Consider the following 15,335-nt stretch of genomic DNA (forward strand, 5'->3'; position numbering starts at 1 on the left):
TTTCATCTAAAAATATAAATAAAAAATAAAGCTGTGAGACACAATCCAGCAGGTTCCAAGGAGGCATGAGGAAATCAGGGGCGTTGAAATGAAACGCACACATTTGAAATGGATTTGTGTTTATTCTCTTGGGGCCAAAACTAAAGTTCACTGAAGTCACTAGGAGCCCATCCATTGATTTCAATGAGCTTTGGATCAGGTCCTGGCTGAAAGCATTCTGCTTTGGTTAACAATGCAAAGGGCAAATCATAAAAATATGCTATGAAAGTGGTGAAGTTTTACCATGCTGTAGCATGGAGTGCGTGCATGCACTGGTTTAGTGTCCAAAGTCATCCCTCTTCTGAGGTAGTTCTTTTATTAGCAGTGGAAATGGCAACACCACTTAAGCTCAGCCTAAACTTTCTCACCCAAGCTAGGCTGTTCCTAGGGTTTCCCTCCAGGACCTCTCTGTTCCAAGTCCTGCTTCCCTCCTTCTGCTCACACCTGCCTCTCTCCTATTCTGGGTGGAATTACCTACCCCCACTCCCACCACAGAAAGTCTGTATCAATCAGTCCGCATTGCCACCTGCTGACAGCAGACCCCAATACACGGATCCTCTCACATCCTGGTACTGAAGCAAAACAGGAACTGTAGGCTCCTTATTCCCCGCAGGTGATGTCAGCTGGAAGATATCCCATGGAATGGAGGTGCCTCAGAAAGCAGTAATGGCTGAAGGATGTTGGGGTAATATTGGACAGCAAATTCTAGGTGGCCTACTATTGCAGTGACATGGCAGAACGGTGGCCAGCGTGATTTTGAGCTACATACACAGCGAATCAGGTGAGCAGGGAGGCACTAGTCTCTGAGAACACACCTGGAATAGTGTATTGAAGTTCCAGGCCCAACATCTACCAGGCTGAGCACTACTGGAATGATGGGTGACAGCAGATATTCCCCTCTGACAATAATAATTGGAGCCCTCTGGGCCAAATAATCCCACAAGAATTTCAGAAATGTCAAATAAGAAACGTAACAAGGATGGTTGAAGGAGGGGGGCAAATACAGAGAAAGCAAGAGTGAAAGGAAAGGAGGTCTGCCGTTCAGCCCACATAAGGATTTATTTTGGGATGTGTAAACCCCGGAAGCCATACTAAGGGAGGCTCTTGCTTTTTATTCTAGCACTGTTTAGCCTAGACTTGGCTCAAGCATCACTTCTGGATGAGTCCTTAGAAAATAAGGCTGGAGCGATCATCAAGAAGATGGCTGCCTTAGAGTTTCATTTTCTTCCATGTTTACCTGGACACGCCTGTTTGGTGGGGAGCGTTCACACCAGCTTCACTCTGACCTTTGTCAACTCTGCCACCGGCCTAACCTCAGATGGCAGAAATACGAATTTCGCACCACACAAGACTGTTTAAAAGTAACACTCCTTTCCTTCCCAACACCAGCATTCCTCACGCCAAAGGTGACCAGGCTGAATCAGTCACAGCTCATCCTGCCCAGCTTCTCAGGACGGAGCACCGCCTCAAGGTGCAGTGGCTGATAAATGGAGAAACAGCAAAGGCCACTCCTGGACCCTGGCGATAGTGGAATGCAGCCTGTCCCACCACAAGATAACCAAACAACTGTACTGGGCAGGGCACCAATGTTCCAGTTTGTGCCCTAGCCTCTCCTACCATGTCACAAACTCTAAGCAGAGACAGGAACCTGGGTTAAGTGTTGCGGCTTAGTACATTTCCTGTTTCAAAAAAAAAAAAAAAAGCAGCAAAGAGAAGTCATTCAAACGAGATGTCAGTTGCAATGTGTTAGCACCCGGTAACCCAGGGCTCACCCTTCTCCTTTCTGGCATGGGGCTTAACTGAGGTCGGGGAGCAGAGCAGGGCCTCTGAACATCTGGCGAATCCACCTAAGGGCTGCCCTTGCTGCGTAGAGGTAAGAACCTTTAGATCTGTGGCTAGCTATGGATGTTCAGAAGTAAACGCTGACCCTGTAAAGGAAGGCAATTTGTGTCTTGTTTTTTTCCCCCCGAGGTTCAGCCTGTATGATTGACACAGGGAGGTTGTAACATGAACCAGCAAGGGATTTTTTTTTCCTCTTGAAGTTCGAGTGTTACAGCATGCAAAAGAGAGATAAAGGGCACGCTCATTAATTAGGAAGAGTAATTTTGGGTGGCCACGGAAGAAAATAAAACCCATAACTCGCCAGCAAGGGCTCAGAAGTTTGCTCAGCTTGGGGGTGAGTAATAGCTCACACGTTTCTTTACGTTTCTTTCTTGCTTTAAAAGTTAGAAGGTATTTTGTGTTTAAATCAAGCGTATAAACAAGTCCTACTTCCTGGGATGCACAATAAACAGGCTCTGTAAAGAATGTAGTCAGAGCAGGTGAGAAGATAGCTGAGCAGTTTGTAATGAGAAGAGTCTAACAAACCCAGCCTTTGAGTACATGTCACACACCCGGATGAATAGGCAGCAGCACCCAAATTCAGCACTGGACTGGGCCATTTTTAAAATATGAAAAAAATAAGCAGAGTAAAATATCTTTTCCAGGGCGTGAAAAGTTTGGAGGCCAGTTGTCTTTTTTGGGGAGGGGGGGAAGGAGGGAAGGAGTAAGTTCACATCCAGATCCCGTTTCTGAGGGTTTTCAGCTCTAGGGTGTTGGCATAGGCCCAATCATTATGTACTTCAATGTCGGCGAAGCTGTTCAGCAGATCTACCCTTAGCCTGCTGTGCTGAGGAAGATTGGGCATGAGAGAGAAAGCCTAGAACGCGGGCCACAATGAAACTATTAAGTCAAGACCATAAAAGCTGTGCGGAAACAACATTTTAAGCATTTTATAATGTGAGTTCCCCAGTTCCATTATTTCTCCAGCTGAAAGCTTGCAACAATAAAAACAAATGAATAGCAGATTTTGATGAGACACAGAGGGGGACGAGTGGAAAAATTAAGTGAAAAAAGGACATTTCAGGGACAGTGAGAGGTTTGAGAGTCAGCAGCATCTCCAAACAAATAATGAAAAAAACCCCAAAAAAACAAAAGTACAGGGCCATTTAGAAAGTGATTCATTTCAATATTATCTTGGAAGTCTTCATTTTCCTAGTTGGCTGGGGGAGCATTTAAGGTGATGCGTTGATAGCTAGTTTGCATATATTTCTCCTACATAAAAGCAGAAGCCCTTCGGATAGTTATTAAAAGGCTGTTCTCATATTGGAAAGGAATTCTTGTAGTTAAAGGAAAACATTTCAGTGACATGCTCTGGCTGCGCCATTATAAGAAATGTGTTTATCTGTAGTGGTTTTTTCATAGGTAGCTATACTATTCTGTGGGACAGATTATTATAAAATTCCCCCATCTTTCCTCCCCCTTCCCCAAAACCTTGCAAACTTTTTAATTGATGCCACTAATTGCCCTCAGTGTTTCCATCAAAGTCAGTGATTTTCCAGTTGTTTGGGACAAAGAAATGCTAGTGAAATCGCTTATTTTTATTTGAGAGTGAACAACGTTTAACCTGTTTTTTTCAGAGACTAATTTTCCTTATTTTTTCTTCACTTTAGTTGATACATTTTTTCTTTCAGGCAGTCAGACTCTCAGACTCAAGAGTGATGGGAGCATTATAAGTACCTGGATAGAGAGTGCCCAGAACTTTGAAAGGATTTGGATAGGAATTTGATCTTATCTATCTACATCTCAATTAGTCTGACTTTCAGCTCTGAGTGCAAGGATGTATGAAGCTGTCTAGCTTACGAAGACATTAACGACAGTAACAAATGATTGCTATGAAAACAATAGAATATATGTTAATGAAAATCTGAAAAATATTTGCTAGGAATGGATATTACTACCACACTCTTATAAGCCTACTGGTCCAGTGGCAAGAGCCCCAGCTCAGACACTTTATGCATATGATGGGTGCCAGTTTATGTTCTTGCCAAGTGAACAGATGCTGGCATGTGTCCTCAAAAGCTCTATGATCTGCTATGAATAGGAAACCTAAAGCTGAAAGAGAGCAGTCTCTCCCTATTTCCAATCTCCATTTCCAACCAACCACCAGACACCATCAAAAACTTCTTTTAGTTTTTGTTTAAATTATTGTAAAAGGGCTGACTCTGCTCACACTTACACTGGTGTGCATCAGGAGTGCATCCACTTAGTGATGTTACTCCCAGTTTGACTTCTATACAACTCAGAGCAGAATGTGACCCTAAGGTAAAACCTTCGGTACTTATCAGAACTGCACCCTAATGATTGAATCATTTGATGTTCCCCAGTCACTAAGGTTGGGATTTTTCAAAAGCATTCCGCCTTGGCCTAACTCTGCTCCTGTTGAAGTGAATGGTAAAACTCCCACCGACTTCAGTAGGAACAGAGTTAGGTCCATGCTTCACATCATTGAAAATCACGCTCTATGGGTACGTTTACACTGCAGCTGGGATCATGTCTCCCAGCCCAGGGAGACAGACTTGTGCTAGCAGGGCTTGAGCTCCTCTTCACCTTCTCCCGTCAATCAGGGTCTATAGCTTTGGTTCTTAGTTTCCAAGTGTTCTTGTCGAGTGTGTCTTCCAAGCTGACATCAACCTTCTTCATATCTTCCTTCAGCATCTCAAACCACCTTTTTTAGCTGGTCTTTGTCCTGGGACTACTAGCTTTTGAACTCTGTGGCCAACACATCCTACATCTTGTCATTTCACATGACCCAGTTGTCTCAGTCTATAGTCCCTCAGCTTTTCTGTGATGGAGGCTACCTGAATCCTGGCTTGTACCATTTCATTGCATAGCTTGTCAGCTCTTGTCTTACCCAGCACCTGCTTGAGCATTCTCCTGTTGGCAGCGTGAAGTAGTAGTTGTTCTCTCTGCTTCATTGGTCAGCATTCTGACTCACATATCATGGCTGACTTAATCATGATCTTATACACTTGGGTCTTTAGTTTACTTGGCATATCCTTATCGCAGAGAATTCCTGTCAGCTCGCTTCGTTTACACCAAATGCTCGTCGGGTGATTCCTAACGTCTGCATCCACATCCCCACCGTGGCTCCACAGTACACTGAGGTATGTAAGTTATTGCACAGCCTTTAACTCTGTACATCTAGTTTTACTGGCTTCATGTTGCCCCTCTCAACAAAGCATTGCATGTATTCCATCTTTTGTCGGCTGATTCTTAAGCCATTTTCCTCCATAGTTCTAGGCCCCTTTCCAGTTTGTATTTACCTTCACGGCACAAAATAATGTCATCGGCAAAAAGCATGCTCCATGGAGCCTCTCCCCTAATCTCCTGCATCAAGGCATCCATTGCAATCACAAATAGGACTGGGTTTAAGGTTGATCCTACACTCTCAGTGAATGCTTCTCACTACTGTCGTGCTATCTTCATACATATCCATCACAGTCTGAACATGTGTCTCTGGCAGATTGCCCAACCAAAGGCACCACCAAAGCAATTCTCTAGGAACCCTGCCATAAACCTTCTCTAAATCTACAAACACTAAGGGCAGCTCCATGCATTATTCCCGTACTTCTACTGCAATATTCAGGTTGCAAATACTGCCTCCATTGTTGACCTTCCGAGCATAAACCCAAATGGGTTGTCATATATTTGATGGTCCAGCTCCTGCTAAAATCTTCTCGCTATAATTCTTTCTAGCCATTTCATAGTGTTACCCATTAACTTGATGGTGTGACCCTGAGAGCCCCTTTACGCCAATTAGCGAAGAGTGCACCCAACAGAATATTTAGCCAAACTACGTCTCATAGAGTATCCTAAAAAAACATGTGTGGTGTGTGTACGGGTTGTCTATAGAGAGTTATGTAGGTATGCTGGAAATATGTTCTTAAAATATGTTGTGGAGGCAGTTGATTAACCAGCCTTCCCTAGACAAAGGAATGTGGATTTACCTGTCTGCATGGATCAAGCAAACAAGTGGAAGAGAAAAACATCCTGGCTTGATTACAAGCACAGGACAATAGAAAGACATTTGTATCAAAGGTAAACAAAGTGATCGAGTGAATCAAAAAAAGCAAATTGACCCGAGGATGAAGAAGGGGATGGCACCTGCACCCCGAAGAACAAGCAGCAGGGGAGAGGAACTTTGGGTTTATTTTCAAAGAACACATTTCAAAAGGCTTTTTGGACTATAAAAGGACAAAAAGGGGACTCCTTTGTTATCCATCACTTAGGAGACAAAGGGATCAGCATAATGTCATCGGCAAAAAGATTGCCATTGATGCTGTGAATGGTGGATCCTTCTGCCTGAGTGGCTGGGGATGCTGATAGCTTGAAGTGAGTGAGAAAGTTGCTCAGGCAAAGATTATAGCTTGTTAAAGTTAAATTTCCATCACTAGGAAGTAATTTATTTTTGTTTGGTTTGTAACCAGACCTGTCTCTTTTCTTTTGCTCATGATCACTTAAATCTATATTTGTATTAATAAACATTATTAGTTTTACTATCAACCACCCCCATCCTGTTATATTAAAGTGAGGTGCATATCCTCAACTGAGCCAACAGGCTGAGGTGTATTCTGTCTCTTTGGAGACAGGAGACTTTATTAATTTCGATGAGCATCCAAGTGAGAGGGACTGCTCGCTGAAGAAAGATGCCTGTAGGGGACTCAGGAACCAGGGTTCACTAAATGTTACCTGCAAGGCAAAGTTTAGAATGGCAGAGTCTGGAGATATTTGCTGGTGAGGTGGACAGAGTGGTGTAGCAGGAGGCTGTCACACTGTTTACGCTCCAGGAAAGCGCTCTCTTGCTGAGGCAGAGAGGTAACACAGTGAGCTTATGGTTCTGGACTCCCTGAGGAGAGCATCACAGATGGGTTGGTAATTACTACATTCCTGCACATCTCCCTTACGCTTGAAGATAGGGACCAATATGCTCTTCCTCCACTTGTCGGGCATTTCCCAGTACAGAGAATTAAGTTGAAGAAGTCTGTGATCATCACCACGACCTCATGGGTGAATGCTTTAAATGCCTCCTTTGGTACATGGTCCACTGCCACTGCATTCCCATGTTTCATCGTCTTCAGGGCTGAAGCTCCACCCTGGTCATAGGTCTTATGAAGCTGCTGCTTGCGCATACTTCCCAAACCTCGGCCATCTCCTAATGATTTCACCATCTTCCACCAGTTCTCTTCTGTTTTCTTCTTTGACACACTTCGCAGCTGCCGAGTCCTCTGTGTTTCTTGGCTAATCTATATATTCCTTTCTTCCCTTCCTTTGTTAGTAGTCATCCATAAAAGCCTTGAAATGCCTGCTGCAACGGCTTTTTTTTTTTTTTTTTTTTGGTAGCAGGGCTTGAGCTAGTGTGCAAAAAATAGCAGTGTGGAAGCTACTCAGGGCTAGCCACCCAAGCTCAGACCCAGGGTGTCAGGTGGGCTTGAGAGTCCGTCTGCCATCTGAACGACAACGTGCACACTGCTGTTTCTAGCATGCTAGCTCAAGCTCTGCTAACAGGAGCAGGGCTGCCCGGGGGGGGGGGCAAGTGGGGCAATTTGCCCCAGGCCCCGGGCCCTGCAGGGGCCCCCACGAGAATATAGTATTCTATAGTATTGCAACTTTCTTTTATGGAAGGGGCCCCCGAAATTGCTTTGCCCCAAGCCCCCTGAATCCTCTGGGCAGCCCTGAGCTGGAGTCTGTCTCACTGGGCAGGGAGCATCGTTCCCAGCTGCAGTGCAGAAATACTCTAAATATTCAAAAGAGCTTCACACTCAACAGCTCCTGTTGTCCTCAGTGGGGATAGAGAAGATTCTCCATTGTTCTGAATGGGGGCTGCTGGCTCTGAGCACTTTTGAAAATCTGGAGATGGGAATTTGCTTTTTTCTCTCATTTGCACCTGTATCAATCCACAGTAACTCCGCTGGAGTCAATGGAGATAAAACCAGGGTGAGTGAAAGGAGAGCCAGACCCTTGGTTTGGATCCTGTTAGCCGGTCAAAATAAAATGGATATTCCATCCCAGGGCTGCAGTGTGATACGCCTCCCCACAACACCCAGAACCGTGCAGGGGAGACCCGTCCATCACACACTGTGTGGGCACTAGGACCCAGGTGATGCCCTCCACCCCCTGCACCCTACCAGCTATGTGTCCTTGGGGAAAAACTGCAGGGAGGAACCGACCATAGGAGCAGCTACAGAATTGGCCAAAGCAGGGACCTCGGGACATTCAGAGAGTTTTCCAGAGTTTTTCCTTGTGCTGACTGGCTGTTTGTTCCAACCCTCCACCTCCCTCGGACTCTTCACCTCAACTTCACTGCCCTCTTCCTCCTCTGCCCTGCCCCCCTCGCCTTTCCCTTCCCATTTAGCTGATCACCTCCTAACCCCCTGTCCCCCCCGCATCACTGCCATCACATTGTTCACTTTGCTTGTGTGTTCTACCCCTTCCCCCACCCTGCAGCTGCTACTCTGGGTTTGGGCCATGCTTAGCATAATGGGACCCCATTCTTGGCTGGCCCTTTGGTCCTGCATAATAAACATGATCAATAATAACTAACTAAGAGAATCTCACTAACAGGCCAAAAAGAGAGCAAAATGTACACTTGGGCTGGCAGGCAATAGAGTAAAGTATTTTGGCTCACAGCCACTCCCACCCACTGGAGCACTAATCCAATCCCAAACTGCTCAGCAGAATGCCTAACATCTTCACATGATCCTCCTAGCAACATTTCTGGAATGTGCATGAGGATTATCCGTCTGGATCAAGGAGCAGGGAATCCCTGTGCTGACTAATAAGGAGGAGTAGGAGGGAAAATGTAACGTTTTCGGGATTTTGTCAGTGTGTGTCATATTGTGCTCTGTTTTCTCCCTCACTGGTGAAGAGGAGAAGACCCAAACACCTTCCATGTGGCCACAGTCTAGTAAAGCAAGTAAGAGGGAAGCTTGCAAGTGAGCAAAGAATTCTGTAGGAGGAAGTGGCGGGAAGGGATTATCATTCACTGTGCACATGTACACAGTGTAGGGAGGTAATGCCCAAACAAAGGAGCTCATTCTCAGGGCAGGCTTCTGGTGCAATCTACCTGCTTTGCTTGAGCTATACTCAAACAGAAGTGGAGGTAAACCCACTGGGCTGAGCCATGCCATTCAGCTCTCCTGCTTGCTCTCCCCTCATCTCGAGTCCAACAATGTTTCTAACAAGAGTAAACATTAATGTATTTAATATTTACAACAGAAGGGGACAGGAGGCAGTGCCACTAGCCAGGAGAATTAAGGACACGGCATTAGAGCCAGACAAGCTTTTGTGAGGAAAAGGAAAGAAAAACGTGCAGAGTGCAAACTGGAATGTACCATTTAAGTCAAGCTATTGCAAAAGGTGAGTGGGGTAAGGAAGAGGAGCTAAAATAATGCAGCACTCAACATTAGGGTGACCATTATCTTCAGATAGTAAGAACTCTTAAAACTGATGAGACAGAAACAACCTGGGATTTTCCCAAAGATTCTATAGAAAAACCCATGCAGTGTGGTAACACGAGCTCCATGTCCCAGGTCTCTCTGGGCGTGCACAGAAGGCAAACAGGATTTAGAAATACATGCAGCTGCATGAAAAGTAAATTATATAATAGCAAATTTCCTACATCTAGAGTTAGTCTTTTGGAACAGACTGGAAAAATATATGTATGCAGGAAAGGAATGCAAGGCCACTACTGCGGAAATACCAGGAGCCATTATTCTTGCTGCAGTCTTACTTTTTTAGGTGGGCCAAGGGGTTATAACTAGGAGCAGGAGGCCGAAATTGAGCAAAAAAAAATTTAGACTGAACAGCAGGAGGTATTTGATAATGGCAAGATCTAAGACTGAAGAATAAATCTCCCAAGGAAGGTGGTAGAAACTTCATCACTTGAAACTGAACTGGATAAAACACTGGAAAATCTACTTCAAGGAGCAATCCTTTATTAGCTCCCAAGTGTGTGTGTGTATATTTATCTATGGCTGGGGGTAGAGAGATGTTGGAAAAAGGATGCCACCTGCATCCACTGAATAAGGTGAATATTCCTAGAGTTGGTGTCTTTCCTACATTTATTCAACCTCCAGCCTGATCATTCGTTTTCACTTAAAATGTCTCTTCCCCCCTTTGGTTTCATTAGGAAAGAACTTCACCAAAGCAGCCAGGAGATCATCACAGGTTGGTGTGTTGTGTGTGGAGCCGTGGACAATATGATCAGTCGAACTGAGAAGTCCCCGCGCCGGTGCAGGCGTCTGAGTGAGAGTTACGACGAGAAGTGCGAGCGCCGGCACGAGACCCGTGAGAGCTTGTGGAGGAGAAACAATGTCACCACATGTCGCCATGTGGGGCAATGTCGGAAAAAGGAGTCAGAGGAGCAGTCACAGAGCCCCCGCCAGAAAGAGTTCCTGAAGAGAAGGAACTTAGCCACCGAAGAAGGAAAGAAACAAGTGAGGTTTCCTACTGGGACACCAGCATCTCCGGGACAAGAGTGTGCAACAGGCACCCCCAAGGAAGCATCCTCCTGGATGGATCTGAGGTCACCCACATCCCTCCAGGTAACAGCTGCAGCTATGACAATCATACTTTTAATAGATGGTTGGCTAATTATTATGGGCTTTATCCAATGTTCACTGGAATCAATGGGAGTCTTTCCATTGACTACAAGAGGTTTGGGATTAGGGTCTAAATATTTGATGGCAAAAACTGAGAATTCACTGACAAAAATGGATATTTCCTTGACGATTCACAAACTTGATCCAGGGCAAGATTTTGTCCTGTCACTCTCATCGTGTTCCTCTCCTGCTTTCTAAATCCTGAACTTTGACCCAGATGGAGATTTGCAGCCATTTCTCATAGTTCAAACCTGCATTTTGGTAGCAAAATAATTGTTTTCCACTTGTTCAAATTGCCTCTCATTCTCATCAAAAGATCTGAGATTATCACCATAAGCAGTTGGCTTTCTTTGGATGAACCTATGGAAGCATGACTTCCCGCCAGCATCTTTAGTGGGAGGAATTTTCTCATGTTGAGTTAGTAATGAGTGTCTGTCTGATTGTATCCTAATTTCAGCATCCTTCTTACAAACTACACATTATCCTATATTTAGGCTTGGAAGTATTAGATTTTTATCAGTTAACATTGGTAAACATTGATATCACCATACATATACAGCCAATAAAGTATTTTCATCTATAGTAACCAAAATGTACAGATAGGCAAAGTTTAAAAATTGCTGTTTGAGAACTTATTAGAGTTTGATTTAAGGATATTTACTTTGCATATTTTGTCAAGTAATGTTGACTGCCCCATAATTTCTCTCAACTGTGAAAAATTAAATTGATAAAAATCAAAATGACTCTGCCAAGCCTACCGATGTTATACGCAGCCAGCAGTGAACCAGATGAGCCAATGCATTTAATAAAACCTGATTAAGATCATACATAAATGCTTCAGAGTCAGACAATCAGGTTGTACTTTCTAAACTCACAGCCTTTCAAATGAAATAATCCCCCCATCTGTTTTCATACCTAAGTAAAGTTATCCAAGGGGCTTTTAACTGAAATCAACAACCAAGGACAATCAAATAAAAGCACAGACATGTCCTGTAGGCTCCTCTACAAGGCATGATTGTGGAGGACAATTATGTACCTCATGCTACCGTTTACTTCTTTTGGTCGCTGGGTTTAATTACAATCCAGACAGCAAGACTTGGAGCAGGCATTCACATGCTTGCAGTCCATGTGCCTGTAACTTTGGCTGCAGAATCACTCTCATCCTAGTACCTGCAGGGGGCTCTGAGGAACTGAAGTAAGGGAGAAAAGAGTTCATGCTCTTACTACCAGAGATCCTGGAGAGGCACTCGGACATAACTCTGATGAGTGCAGAACAAATATCTAAGCCTAAAGCTAGCCAGCTGCTAGCAGCAATGCTAGCCAGGAACTAACTCAGGGCATCAAAAGCTCTTTTCTTACTCTCCGTCTGGTTAGTGAAGCAACTGGCCTCCTTGCCTCTCAGAGTCTCAGAGGCACTTTCTTTCTCTGCAGCTTCACAGTCTACCTGCAGTTAGCAGGTTCCCCCACTGCCCCTGTCAGTGTTGCTGAGCGGCTACACCTTGCACTGACTCCAGTGGGAGTTGCGGGTGCTCAGCACCTTCTGAAAAATTAGGCCTTGAACCCAAAAATCACTGTAACCCTCAGTCTCCACCCATGTTATTCCCCAGGTCAGTCGCACAGTCTATACCAGGGGTCGGCAACCTTTCAGAAGCGGTGTGCCGAGTCTTCATTTATTCACTCTGATTTAAGGTTTCGCGTGCCAGTAATACATTTTAACGTTTTTAGAAGGTCTCTTTCTATAAGTCTATAATATATAACTAAACTACCGTGGTATGTAAAGTAAATAAGATTTTAAAAATGTTTAAGAAGCTTCATTTAAAATTAAATTAAAATGCAGAGCCCCCCCCCCGGACCGGTGGCCAGGACCCGGGCAGTGTGAGTGCCACTGAAAATCAGCTCGCGGCTGCCTTTGGCACACGTGCCATAGGTTGCCTACCCCTGATCTATACAATTCAAAGTGACACCATGCCACTTGGTTAGTTGCTTCCCCTTTTCTCTCCTGATTTTTAATAGGCCATTATAAAAATTAAACTCTCATTTCATTTCAGAATAACAGCACCTCCATGGTCCATCACAAGCATCCCCAGCACAGTCTCAACGATCCTCGCACGCAGAACAACTGGCACTCCTGTGGCATTTCATCGCAAAACATCCTCCCCAAAGACATCGCCAAGCTTAGCCGAGGTACAAGAAGACTGGCTAAATGAGGCTTAGGGTTTGCAAAAGGGAACTCAGGGTTACTGGGATCTGGGGGCTGCATTTTATTGAAACCTCCGAGGTTCAAGGGAATCCCTTGGATGATTTTGGTTTGGACTCCCAAAGCAATGGGTGTTTTGCCTTTGAATTGCCTGGGAGCAGGATCAGACACAATACTAACACATGCCAAAAGAGTTCCTGTTCCTAAAAGCCCTGTTCCAGTGTCGAAGGAGGATGTTCTGTATCAGCCAAATCTGACATTTTTCCCTTTCCAAACCATGCATGATAAGAATACGTTGATTCACCCGGTGCTATTCTTTGTGCTGAGTCAATAATGACCTGGGTGCCCCAGCCTGCTGCAAAATGGCACCGTGCTGCAGAGGGAGCCATCATTCCATACAAACGTAAAATGGAGGCTCTGAACACTTGTGATCATTAAACTCTCCATGGCGCTTTTCTCAGAAATAGGCGTGTTTGCCAGTAGCTTGGCCAAATTTTAGCTTAGGTAAATGACTTAAATTCCACTTGCATTTTCAGCGGCATACTCCCGCCCTAAATTGTTGTGTTAGGCTGCTGTGTGCAGTTTAAACGGCCATGCGTCATCCCAGCAATGGCTGCCTTTCTGTGATGGTTGGAATCATCCCTATATATAGTTGGTAAAGTACTTTATGAGCCTTCAGAATGAAAGGTGCAGCTGTGAATGAAGGGTTTTATACTAGCTATCTGCTGACAATTTAGGAATCAGTAGTCCACCCTCTCAATTTTATCTTAACAGGCACTCAAACATTAACAGATTCTAGTGCAATAAAGAAAAATTCAAGCCAACAAACAGAGTAAGTATTTTGTCATCTATCTATTAGGAGCACATTCTTCCGGCTTCTGCGTGGCTGGGGAGTCACTGAGACCTGTAAAGGCACTTTGATGTACTTAGATGCAAGGTGCTATACAAGTGAAAAGAATTATTCTTATAGGCATTATTTATTGTTCTATGAATCGTCATATGATTGCTCCTCTACCTAACAAGTATTTTCAGTGCATCCATTCCTGTGATCTTTTTCATAAATCTGTATCATGTCCATCCTAAGAAAATCCTTGTCTTTTTTTTTTATTTTAGCTGTGGGATAGCGGTATTAGATAAGGTAAGCAAAATATACGAATAACCTGTACGGAAATGCCTATAAGAATCCTGTTGTCCTAAGAAACATTAACGTTGAAGGGCCAAATTCTGCACTTCCAGGGTTTGAACAGTGTCAATGAAAGCAGGATTTGTTCCTGATTATTTCTTATTGGAATGTAGATGACAGAGATTGCTGGAAACTAATTTACTGACAGGAAGATCTATGACAGTACATCTAATGCAGTAGACAGGGACAGTCTTGTTCCAGGGAAAGCACTGATTGCGGTAAAATACCTACTTTGGGTTTAGCCAATGAATGACAGAACAGTTGTATTATTGCACAAGCCTAAGCACCGTAAAGGTCTATACAGCTTATTATCATTGCCCCGAGAATGTGATAACTTAGGGTCCCCGTTTAATTCTTGTTAGAACTCATACCACTGATTGCAGTTTCTTGCGAAATCTTTTCCTTTATGGACTAAGTGATTGATTTAAAAATATAACCAAATAGAAGGTTTGCACGAACTGAATCTGGATTTTTCTGCACTTTTCTTTCACTTTTAGGAAATAATTCAACTTTCCAACTACCTCAAGGTAAGCACAAAAATGATAAATACAGTTCTAGAAATGGGTGGAGGGTGAGTGTGAGGAGGTAGTTTTTACTAAACTGGTATCATGCACCTAGTTTTAAGGTGGCCAGGAAAACAAAAGGAGCAGCTACTGAAGTCCAGGCAATAAGTTCCCAAAACACAGTGAGGAGTGAAAATAGCTATAATGAGTCCTAGAGGGGAAACAGGTCCCCCCTGGATGTCCAGATGAACTAGGGTCACTGAGACACATTCAGAGCACCTATATTAGCCTGGCTTTCTCATTTTGCCTACAGGAGGCGTTACATCGAGAGCTGCTGCTGAAGCAGAAGATGGTGATTTTACAGGAGCTTTTATCCACATTGCTGCAAGCATCAGAAAAATCTTGGAAGGTACCAAATGACTACGCTGCGTACTTCTAGTCGGCTTTAGGATTATGCCAGGATCTGCCAGGGCAGAGTCCCATCCATGTGTGCAAGGGGAAAACCCCATCAGGTCTTGCTTATTTCTGCCAGCTGAATTCCAGCTCTGTTTCTGGGGTCTTCTAATTTTGGGATTATCCTTCTCTCCTAATGGAGAAGATGGTATAGCTCTGAAGCTGAGCTGTGTCTGCAAGGGGACATGACTGTGCTCAGAACTATTTAGCATGTGAATATCATTGCCCTTCCTCTCCAATACTGTTTCATTTTAGAGCCAGCTGAAAAACAACTCTCCATTGTTATGAAAACTTTCTTTTTGTTTGAAATTTTCATTCTTTTTTTTTTATTCTTTTTTTGGACAAAAAATGTTGGGATGCAACATAAGTTTTCATTAAGTTATGAACTAAAAATGTTTCTCATCATGTTTCTTTTTTTAAAAGTTTTGAGGATTTTTCCCCATTTTCTGTCACTCATGTTTCTCCCCCTTTTCCAATAA

General features: G+C 43.9%; 1 protein-coding gene across 5 annotated transcripts; it reads left to right on the top strand.

The window, feature by feature from the left end:
• Positions 1 to 632: 632 nt before the first annotated feature.
• On the top strand, positions 633 to 15,138 carry TRAF3IP3 (TRAF3 interacting protein 3). Of its 5 annotated transcripts, XM_034770573.1 has the most exons (9): positions 633 to 820; positions 1,160 to 1,912; positions 9,136 to 9,276; positions 10,049 to 10,463; positions 12,569 to 12,704; positions 13,492 to 13,549; positions 13,831 to 13,855; positions 14,398 to 14,427; positions 14,717 to 15,137. In XM_034770573.1, the coding sequence occupies exons 4-9, from the start codon at positions 10,119 to 10,121 to the stop codon at positions 14,840 to 14,842; spliced, it is 720 nt and encodes a 239-aa protein (XP_034626464.1). In that variant the 5' UTR covers positions 633 to 820; positions 1,160 to 1,912; positions 9,136 to 9,276; positions 10,049 to 10,118; the 3' UTR covers positions 14,843 to 15,137. The 5 variants fall into 5 exon arrangements, with proteins under 5 accessions (XP_034626464.1, XP_034626465.1, XP_034626466.1 ...); XM_034770574.1 differs by lacking the exon at positions 9,136 to 9,276 and having other exon boundaries at positions 14,717 to 15,138; XM_034770575.1 differs by lacking the exons at positions 633 to 820; positions 1,160 to 1,912 and adding an exon at positions 2,011 to 2,215.
• The last annotated feature ends 197 nt before the right edge of the window (positions 15,139 to 15,335 follow it).

The sequence above is a fragment of the Trachemys scripta genome, chromosome 4, assembly GCF_013100865.1.
Source record: "Trachemys scripta elegans isolate TJP31775 chromosome 4, CAS_Tse_1.0, whole genome shotgun sequence".
NCBI lineage: Eukaryota > Metazoa > Chordata > Testudines > Emydidae > Trachemys > Trachemys scripta.

Bases quoted from the DNA above. Each gene is read 5' to 3' on its own strand.
- TRAF3IP3 (XM_034770574.1), top strand. From the start codon at position 10,119: ATGATCAGTCGAACTGAGAAGTCCCCGCGCCGGTGCAGGCGTCTGAGT. The intron at 12,705-13,491 runs GTACAAGAAGAC...TTATCTTAACAG, and splicing joins CATCGCCAAGCTTAGCCGAG to GCACTCAAACATTAACAGAT. The intron at 13,550-13,830 runs GTAAGTATTTTG...TTTTTATTTTAG, and splicing joins AATTCAAGCCAACAAACAGA to CTGTGGGATAGCGGTATTAG.